This window comes from Ictalurus furcatus, chromosome 17 (assembly GCF_023375685.1).
Source record: "Ictalurus furcatus strain D&B chromosome 17, Billie_1.0, whole genome shotgun sequence".
NCBI classification, from domain to species: domain Eukaryota; kingdom Metazoa; phylum Chordata; class Actinopteri; order Siluriformes; family Ictaluridae; genus Ictalurus; species Ictalurus furcatus.
Genome location: NC_071271.1, coordinates 22,339,285 through 22,349,894, shown reverse-complemented (window position 1 = coordinate 22,349,894; position 10,610 = coordinate 22,339,285). Strand labels below are relative to the sequence as shown.

Genomic DNA, 10,610 nt, shown 5'->3' with positions numbered 1-10,610 from the left:
CTCTACAAGTATTGGCACCCTATCTGTATGTCTGTCTATCTATCTGTCTGTATAATCAATTCTACCAATACTTACGATTGGATGGATACAGTAGATAGATAGGGTGCTAATACTTAAATAGTTCAATAGATGTAATAATAATAATAATAATAATAATTTGTTGAAAAGCAAAGAAATAATGAACCAAAGGTGGTCAAAGGTAGTAAATAAAATAGTAAAATAGGCTAATAATAATAATGCAGTAAATAATGGCAGCGACATACAGAAGAAAACACTATCAATGTAATTGTGTAAAATAATACAGATGGCACAATGCCACTTTTTCTTCCCCAGTGCCGATACTGATACTGAAACCCTGAGTGTCAGCTGATATTTTTTCTTTCAAATCTACTAAGCTTTGAAATATTTCTAACTAAAACACTTTTTTTTTTAAAAAAATATATTAAAAAAATATCTCATTATTATATATTATATATTAATCCTGACAAAAGAACTCTCTTTATACGTATGCAAACATATCTAGCAAAAATATAATAAGATCTTTTCCAAATCCAATTCCAATTTTTCTTCCCATTTGTTACAGGATTGGATCAAATCCCCCCCCCCACACACACACACAGTTTTTTGCTGAGATCAGACAAATTCTGATCCATGGGTTTTGGATTGGTGACTTCGCTAGTAAAGACAGAGTTATTAGTTTAAATAAGTAGATGAACAATAAAAGTGACTTATTATTAGTTGATGAGCAGTCTAAATGTCACAACGGCATGTACACACCCCTCTGCCTTACCCTCCTCTTTCTCCTCACCCCTTCCTCTCTCCACCATTTTCCTTTTCTTTTTTGCTCTAATTAGCTTTTTTGTACGAAGTGCCTGAGGTCGTTGCAGCAGGTGAGGCCTCTTTTCCTTTATTACAGTCCACGAACAAGGCAACGGAGAAGTGGAGAAGAATAAAAATAACATTTTCTTCTCGGTCACGCTCCAGCAGATTCTTATTAAATTGTAAATATGTAGGAGTTATTAAAGCATGTGTAGCAGGAAACGCCTAAGCGAGCCTACAAATACGTCTGAACGCAGACTAACCATCCAAAAGCACTGGCGCTTTTATTCATTTCATTATTTTTCACTTTCTCCTCAGGAAGATTTTTTGTAATTCTTTTATTCTTTTTTTAATGCTTTATTTGCGTAGCGATGATATAGGAAGAGAAAAAAAAAACAGTATCATGGGATGAGATGTGGTTTACTTATCGTGCTCTCTTCCTTCAAAACCTCACTTTGAAATCCCCCCATCCCCCGCTACTTCCTAACCAGAGGGACACACTGTTTCCTCATTAAAAAACCAACAGGCATTAATGTTAGATGAGAAGTATGGAGTGGAGGAAGAAATATATAGAGCGAGAGGAAACAGGGATGGGTGCGTGTACGAGTGTGTGTACGGGTGTGTGTACGAATGTGTGTAAGAGCGTGCGTCAGTCGTTGTTCCATAATTCAGGCCTTCAGTCTAGAAAAGTGGCCCTAACTAGGACCCTCATCATTGGTCATGGTAAAGGTAAAATTCATGAATTTTATTTGGAAAATAATTCAGTGTAATTGCCGTTTCTCATTTCCCTCTGGTCCATGGTGGCTCTTGAGGGACAGTCAGCTCAATTCCAATTCCAACATCCCAAACTCCATCGACATGTCCGTCCATGGAATCAATGGCATCGATGGCGAATTGACCCCGGATTTGGACAGCGCAGTCTATAAGGATCACAGCGATGCTGACTGAACAATAACTAGGATTTACTATGCAGCTGCTTTGCATTTCTTTAATGCCAAATTTTACATCTTTTTTTTTTTTTTTTTACAAATTATAACAAATCATAATTATTATAAAATTATCAAATATTTGGTTGTATTTAACTAAACATATTTTATTATTTATTACCTTTTATTTCACTTTTATTTGTATAATACAAGCAGACTATGGGGTTTGTGTGTGTGTGTGTGTGTGTGTGTGTGTGTGTGTGTTTGTGTTGTGCATAATGCATGCCGTGGTCCTGAGGCTCTCTTTACAGAATAATTACTCGTATCACAGCCTGAACACACAGCTACAGCTCACATTTTCTACACAGACACCAACATCACCACCACTATCAGCAGCACCATCATCACTATCATCACCACCACCATCATCATCACCACCTCTATCATCACCATGTTCCCTATCATAACCACCATCATCACCACCTCTCCATCCCCACGTTCACCATCGCCATTGCAACCACCATCATCACCAACACCATCATCACCAACATCACCATCATCACCATAATCATCACCACCTCTATCATCACCATGTTCCCTATCATAACCACCATCATCACCACCTCTCCATCCCCACGTTCACCATCGCCATTGCAACCACCATCACCAACACCATCATCACCAACATCACCATCATCACCATAATCATCACCACCTCTATCATCACCATGTTCCCTATCATAACCACCATCATCACCACCTCTCCATCCCCACGTTCACCATCGCCATTGCAACCACCATCATCACCAACACCATCATCACCAACATCACCATCATCACCATAATCATCACCACCTCTATCATCACCATGTTCCCTATCATAACCACCATCATCACCACCTCTCCATCCCCACGTTCACCATCGCCATTGCAACCACCATCATCACCAACACCATCATCACCAACATCACCATCATCACCATAATCATCACCACCTCTATCATCACCATGTTCCCTATCATAACCACCATCATCACCACCTCTCCATCCCCACGTTCACCATCGCCATTGCAACCACCATCACCATCATCATCACCAACACCATCATCACCAACATCATCATCACCACCTCTATCATCACCATGTTCCCTATCATAACCACCATCATCACCACCACCATCATCATCACCCCCTCTACCATCACCACGTTCACCATCGCCATCACAACCACCATCACCAACATCACCATTATCACCACCACCATCATCATCACCACGTCTATCATCACCATGTTCCCTATCATAACCACCATCATCACCACCACCATCATCATCACCACCTCTATCATCACCATGTTCCCTATCATAACCACCATCATCACCACCACCATCATCATCACCCCCTCTACCATCACCACGTTCACCATCGCCATCACTACCAACATCACCATCATCACTATCATCACCACCACCATCATCATCACCACGTCTATCATCACCATGTTCCCTATCATAACCACCATCATCACCACCACCATCATCATCACCACCTCTATCATCACCATGTTCCCTATCATAACCATCATCATCACCCCCTCTACCATCACCACGTTCACCATCGCCATCACTACCAACATCACCATCATCACTATCATCACCACCACCATCATCATCACCACGTCTATCATCACCATGTTCCCTATCATAACCACCAACACCATCATCACCAACATCACCACCATGATGATGAATATTGACCTATTAAGTTTCCAGTTTGGTTTGGTTCACGTTTGATTTACTTTGTTTCAGAAAGTTATTGAAATATATATATATTCAGATATTTCAATAACTTTCTGTACCTTTATATATAATATATAATTATATATCATATATCATTATATATCATTCTTTGCTGTGTTGTAAGGGTTAAATCCTTTCTTTATTGTGTGTGTGTATGTGTGTGTGTGTGTGTAGTGTTTGGGGGTGGGTTTTGGGGGTCTGTAGTCATTTTGAGTGAAGCGGGTATTGACAGCAGCAGAGAGCTGATAAGAGAGACTTATCCTCTAATTACTGCACTGTCTGCTCAAGTCGATGAAGACATCCCTCTGTCTCTGTCTCCCTGGTTTTGAAGAATTGTAGATTAGCCAGTTTTCTCTCTCTCTCTCTCTCTCCCTCTCTCTCTCTCTAGCCATGACTTGTATTATGCTAATGCACTCATTTATTTGTTTGCATGGCAGGCTTTGACTCGTCTCATTGGGGTTGTGTTATCTTTCCCACAGTGTCTTCCCAGTCCTAATCTCCAAAAAAATGTTTGATTGGCCTCCTCTAATTAAATGGACTCTGGTGCCAAGCAAGTAAGAAATAAAACCAAACTGAGCACCCTGCAGTGATGAGCCGATCCGTTTCTCAGTCCGTGGTCTTGGTTTATACCAGGGCCGAGCACTGGGGCGACTTGTACTCGGGATTGGTGCATTAATTGCAGTTGGAAAGGAAATGTGCGCATCCACCTGTTTAGTCTCGATAAGACTTCTCCAGCTGGATGTTCAAGTCACATCATATCTGAAAAAAAAAAGGCTTTCGATTTTAATTCAGGTTTAGGCTAGGCAGTGAAACTGAAAATCCAATAAAGCTCTGCAGGCACTTCAACTAGCGCTCATGTTCTGGAGGTTATGATTGAAAATGCAATGCTTGGAAAGGACTTGCCAAAATTTTGCACACTCTTTTAGTAAGCCAGAGGGCATGAGAGAGAGAGAGGAGGAGGTGGAGGTGGAGGAGGAGGAGGAAAACCATGTTCGGTAAAAGCCAGTTAAAGCTGGGGAGAACTGGCTGAGCTCAGCAGCTCTGGGGTTCAACCAGTAAGAGGAAAGTTAAAAGCGGTGCAGAAATTGCTCCGAGATTTATTTTAGTCCAACTTGGAAACGGTTCTTCTCTCCTTCTGCCGATTTCATGGTTTTAATCACACAATTAAATCAGCCCGTAGTAGTACTGTGGTGCAATTTCTTATAAACTGAATGTGTTTATGGTCGGGAATGGTTTGGGAGGGAAAGGTCTGAGAACGAAAAGTACACAATCATTCGGGAAGAACAGGTTCAGGAAGAACCGGGAAGGAAAGGTATGTAAAGGTTTAAATGATTTAAAAACCTCATCATCATCATCATCATCATCATCATTTTACTTAAATTTCATGCCAAATGTGTGTTTTAAAAAAATATAGATCTCTCATATTAAAAAGTAAATAGAGTGACATTAATATTAACATTTTAACATTAAAACCTCAGACCACCAAAGTGATAGAAAATAGCATTTTGGAGGGAAAAAGCAACATTTTTGGCATATATGCTGTTTATTGCATGATGCAGTTGATTTCAGATCTAGTTTCATAAAAAGCTAAGGTGTTCATTGGATAAAAAAATATTTTTTAATCATTTGGGATGTTCTGTAGACTGTTTGTAATGTAAAGATATATCAGAGACACGGTGTACTGAGAGCAGCATTATAATGATTTATTTTAAATTGCAGTAATAATCTCAAGCGATTTGGAGGCCATTTATATCTTATTTACTATTTTAAAAAAAACAGTTTGTGGACACTACGCATGAAAGGGTTAAGTGGGGGCAAGTGTTATCAAAAGAACACACACACACACACACACACACAGAGTTTTGATGGCGACCGGGATAAATGTCACACATGACACTGTACGTGTCATCCCAGAGGAATGCCCTTTTCCTCAGTGTCCCCTCGTGACCTTAACAGCACCTTCATACGTGAAAGTGTCTGGACCTGCACATCCATGTGCACACACACACACACACACACACATACATACACACTCACACTTGCACACTTGTACACACATCGCACAGGTGGAAAAGAGCATCTGCAGCCTAAGGGCAGAAAGAAAAGAATTGCTGACGAGGCAGGTGCAGACTCAGGATCGCTCTTTCATCCAGTATGGCAACCTGATGCCAGCCATATGGAGCTTAACTCTTTCTGTCTTCTTCTGGGTTTCTCCATCATGTCCCCCTGACCTTTAGATGTCATTAAGCACTGTATGTTGGTGAAGATTCCACTTTTCTTCCCAGCTAGATACATTGCTTAATTATGATTTGTTTAAAACTTCCAGATAGTTTCTTTCCGTTTGATCGCTTGGCTTTGCTTGCTCGCTCCCAGCTTCGCTCTTTCATCTTGATTTCCATCTTTTTTTTGCAAATAAGTGCCCGCCGAAATAACGATGGCATACACTGCATTAATGTGGGCCGTTAGCCATAATAAAAGGTGCGATCCATATTGCAAAGTGCCACCACCAACACTTAATTAATCCTAATTGCTTTTCAGACAGGCCAGTCTGCAGAGCCCCCGCTGTTCTTCTAAACGACTTCTCGTTGAAATTACACGTGGAAGATTTTTCTTCACAGGGTATGATGAATACACATTCCCCTGCTAGCCATGTCGTCCTCACTTCTGCGAGCCGGCAATGTGGAGGGGAGAGAAGCATTTTTTTTTGTTTGTTTGTTTTTACCAAAGTGCCAGATATGCACTGTGGTTGGCAGGAAGGCTATTTACTGTTGCACTCTGGTTTGGGAGAGATGAGTAGCTTGGGAAGTGGGGGGTGAGTAATGGCTATTGCACTGTTCTTATCACCCTTCCACACACCTGCACTTCTTTCAGTGCCACAGTCCTAATTGCCCCCTCACTCCCCCACCTTCCCACAATCCTGAGCTCGATATCTGCTTATGCTACACATTCCTGGGCAGATGCCTCCCTTGTACATTAGCAACACTGTGGGCTGCGATTGATGGGAACCGGCCGTTTTCCAAAACATAGCGGAGTCATTCTCAGACAAGCTTACGAATGTTTTTATTCTCGAGTATGCATTCTGGGCTTGTTTAGGGGCGGGGCTTATAACCACAGTTTCCAAACTGCGGCTTGATTGTGCAGTTCCCCGCATCACTTTTGCATACACGTTTTTGTAAAAGGGTAGGCAATAGATTGTGTTTTATGATTTGTCTTTGGTAGCAGAACAGTAAAGAACAGCGCTTTTTGCAGGAATACCCGCAAACGAGGAACTCACATTGCATCACCGAAAGAGAATAACTTTGGTTTGGAAGCTGAACCCCAGAATACCATTTTCAAGATCAAATCTCATTTTCAAGATCAATCTCACGCTCATGCTCGAAAACTTTGCTTTCACGTAAGGTACCAAACGTACCAAACTCTGGGGTCAAATAGCCCAAGATCCAGAAGAAAACCCCTGCAAAACAGCTCTGATTGTTCACAACTATAGAGCATGGACAGGATGTGTGGGAGATATTTACTAGTTTCTCTCCTTGCTCTTTCCCACACTGAGGTGTATAATCATGGCCTAGAATGGAAGAGGCTTTCAGGAACAACCTCATGGAGCTAAGCCCAGCAAATCATATTAGCACAAACAGAAGGTAAATGAGGCCTTTGGAGCCGTTTTATTGCTAGTCATTGGAATTGCCATGCAGCTTGGCAGGCAGGCAGGCAGGCAGTCCCATCACTGGGGTCACTGGGAGGTGATGTGAATGAAAGCCATGTGCTCTCATGCATGTTAAAGAAGGAACGTTACAGGAGGAGTTCCCCTTTCTGTCCAGCGTGATCTGATTGTGGCTTTGCATTAGTCCGTAGGTGTCAAACTCAAATATGGATGACTCTACTACAACCCCAATCCCGAAAAAGTTGGGACAGTACGGAAAATGCTAATAAAAACTAAGAGGAGCGATTTGTGAACGTACCTTGACTTGTATTTAAGCAAACAACACATATAAAGACAAAGTATTTGATGTTTTACCTAATCAACTGCAGAGTTTTTTGAAGATAAATGTTTACTTTGAAATTGATGCATGCAACACGTTCCAAAAAAGTTGGGACAGTGGAAATTTAGGACTAATAGCGATGTGGTGAAACAGGTGAGGCAATCGTCTAATCATAGTATATAAGGAGCCTCCAAAAAGGACTAGTCCTTCAAGAGCAGGGATGGGTCGAGGCTCCTACAAATCGGTAGGATTTTGGGCATTTCACCTTCTACAGTGCACAATATAATGAAAAGAGTCATGGAATCCGGTCAAATCTCGGTGCGTAAAGGGCAAGGCCGAAAATCACTTCTGAATGCACGTGATATCTGATCCCTCAGATGTCACTGTCGTGAAAACCGACATGAGTGTGTAATGGATATCCTGACATGGGCTCGGGAATACTTTGGTAAATCTTCGTCAGTCAACACCATTCGCCGCTGCATCCACAGATGCAAGATGCAAGCTTTACTATACAAAGCCGAAGCTGCACATCAACACTGTCCAGAAACTCCGCCCACTTCTCTAGGCTTGGTCTCATCTGAGATGGACAGCAGCACAGTGGAATCGTGTTTTGTGGTTCGCGAGTCAACTTTTCAAATAGTTTTTGGACAAAACATCTGTCGTGTTCTCCGGGCCAAATAGGAAAAGGACCATCCAAGCTGTTACCGGCGTCAGGTCCAAAAGCCAGCATCTGTCATAGTATGTAGGTGGGTCAGTGCCCATAGCATGGGTAACTTGCACATCTGTGAGGGCAGCATTAATGCAGAAAGCTATGTACACATTTTGCTGCCATCCAGACATTGTCTTTTCTAGGGACGTCCCTGCATTTTCCAGCAGGACAATGCCAAACCACGTTCTGCCCGGATTACAAGCGCATGGTTGTGTAAGCAGAGAGTGCAGGTGCTGGCATGGCCTGCCTGCAGTCCTGACCTGTCGATTGAGAATGTGTGGCACATTATGAGGCGGAAAATAAGGCGACGAAGGCCCCGTACAGTTGCACAGCTGAAGAAATGCATAATGGAAGAATGGGGGAAGATTCCACTTGCTAAACTTAACCAACTGGCATCGTTGATGCCCAAATGCTTTATAAGGGTTGTTGAAAGAAAAGGTGATCTTACACAGTGGTAAACAGTCGACTGTCCCAACTTTTTTGGAGTGTGTTGCAGTCGTTTGAAATGAGTGTATATTTTCAAAAATAAATTAAATTCACAAAGTAAAACATCAAATAATGTGTTAATAATGTGTTTTCAATCTAATACAGGGTGAACTGAATTTTTTTTTTTTTTTTTTGGATTTTCCATACTGTCCCCACTTCTTCAGAATAGGGGTTGTACTTAAGATTTGCACACTTTTTAGAATTCACACAAGACCCATAGTGTAGTGTAGCGACTGCCCTCGTACAGCGCACATGGGCTTATATCTTACAGGGCTGAAATGCTGAGTAAAATCACTACCTATGTGCTGTGCTTGATGCAAGTCAGACCCGAGTCTAAAGAAACGTTCGGTTGTTGGCTTTAATGCATTTCACTGACTAATTCCAAATCCCGAAATGTATCACAAAGTGTAGGGATCTCCAAATATTTTGGCGAAAGGAAAGCTGATGGAACGTGAAGATGATTAAGGATATGCATGTTCTTAGAAGAGTTAGATCAGTACATCCAGTTTCTGTTAGCTCGTCTTTTTCCTACAAACGTCCTGTTCTACTTTTCAGAGCCGGTTACTGTTGTTAATCAATAGAAGGGATAATAGGTTAAACAAAGGAAACTGAGTTCAACTCCCTTGGTCTAAGTCATTGTGTTTTTACTTCATCCTGGGATCAGTGTATGGTGTGCACTAACGCCAAGGCAAATGTTCCTGGTTTTATTATTAAAATGTATTCCTAGGTGGTCTCCCGAATAGATTTGAACTGTTATGTTTTATGCTGGTTTCCGAGGAATCCAAGCGTCTCTCGTCTGGTGCCAGAAGGTAATTGGGACAGCACATAAAGTGGTGGGGCTGTGTTGTGTATTTCTCCAGCCTCTTTTTCCATACAGACGCCCCTTTAAAAGTCCCTCTGTGTGTGGATCAGGAGGATGCCCAAGTAGTTTGGGGACACGTCGGTTGGTCTAAAAAGCACCCGTTTTCTGTGGGATGTGATTGCAGAGGGGGTATTGTATCACCTCAGTTTTTACAGGGCTGGGAAAATCTCAAATCTCAGACAAGTCCAAATCATGACAAATCTTACCCCCATACCTCATGCCTTATACATGTTCTCTCAGTCTTAGTCTTGTAAACTGTACTCCTGCCAGACAAGAGACTGCTTTCCAAAACTCCAGACGTCCTGCTTTTTAATTCCAGCTTCATTGCTTGAAGAGACGACAAAAAAAGGCGAGTAGATGTTGTTTTTGGATTGTTGGATCCAGACTCCGTTCTTGACCAGGCAGGTTGACAAAAGTAGAAGCAGAAACTCTACAAACCACTGCAGTGTGAGCCCAGCTTCTGTAACAGTATCCTTGCTATTCTGGGAGTGGGACCAAACTCCCTCGCTGTTGCCGGTGTGGTGTGACTAGACAGCACGCAACGAGCAGCAGTAGCAGCAGTGGCCACACAGCTGTCTGGTCTCCTGGGTCACAAAGAGTCCAGGCACTGGCCAGTTGCAAGGCTGTGATGAATGTCGTGAAGCTCACTGGGCGACATCAAATTTTTCATCATTAATCCAGGCCATTATGTGACTGTTTCCTCTGCCTTTTTCTTTGCTCTCATATCAGCGTCCACCCCAGTGGAGCTGACGCAGCCCCTCTGGGCCAGTGGTGGAAACTGCAGTTGAGGTCATCTGGCAATGACTTAGGAAGAGTACGCAGGCAGGCAGATGTTGGCACTCAGGGTCTTTTGATTCACACAAAATACAAGGGAGCATTTCCAGTTTGAAGGAAATATATCCCTCAGGAACCATGTCCAGATGTTACCACACTGGAAAAGTCATCTTTAATGGAGAGCACTAGGATATAAATGGACGAGTACTGTTTTTGCATTAAAAATAGAACATGTCTAAATATGATTTCCTTGAA

The 10,610-nt window shown here is 42.2% G+C and overlaps 1 protein-coding gene across 1 annotated transcript in view; it reads left to right on the top strand.

The window, feature by feature from the left end:
- Nucleotides 1-2,887: 2,887 nt before the first annotated feature.
- LOC128621048 (roundabout homolog 2-like) overlaps nucleotides 2,888-10,610 on the top strand; it is a 116,543-nt gene continuing 108,820 nt past the window's right edge. The window contains exons 1-2 of the mRNA XM_053646525.1: nucleotides 2,888-3,162; nucleotides 10,311-10,426. Coding sequence (XP_053502500.1) covers nucleotides 2,888-3,162; nucleotides 10,311-10,426 — 391 coding nt within the window. The remainder of the gene's footprint in view (nucleotides 3,163-10,310; nucleotides 10,427-10,610) is intronic.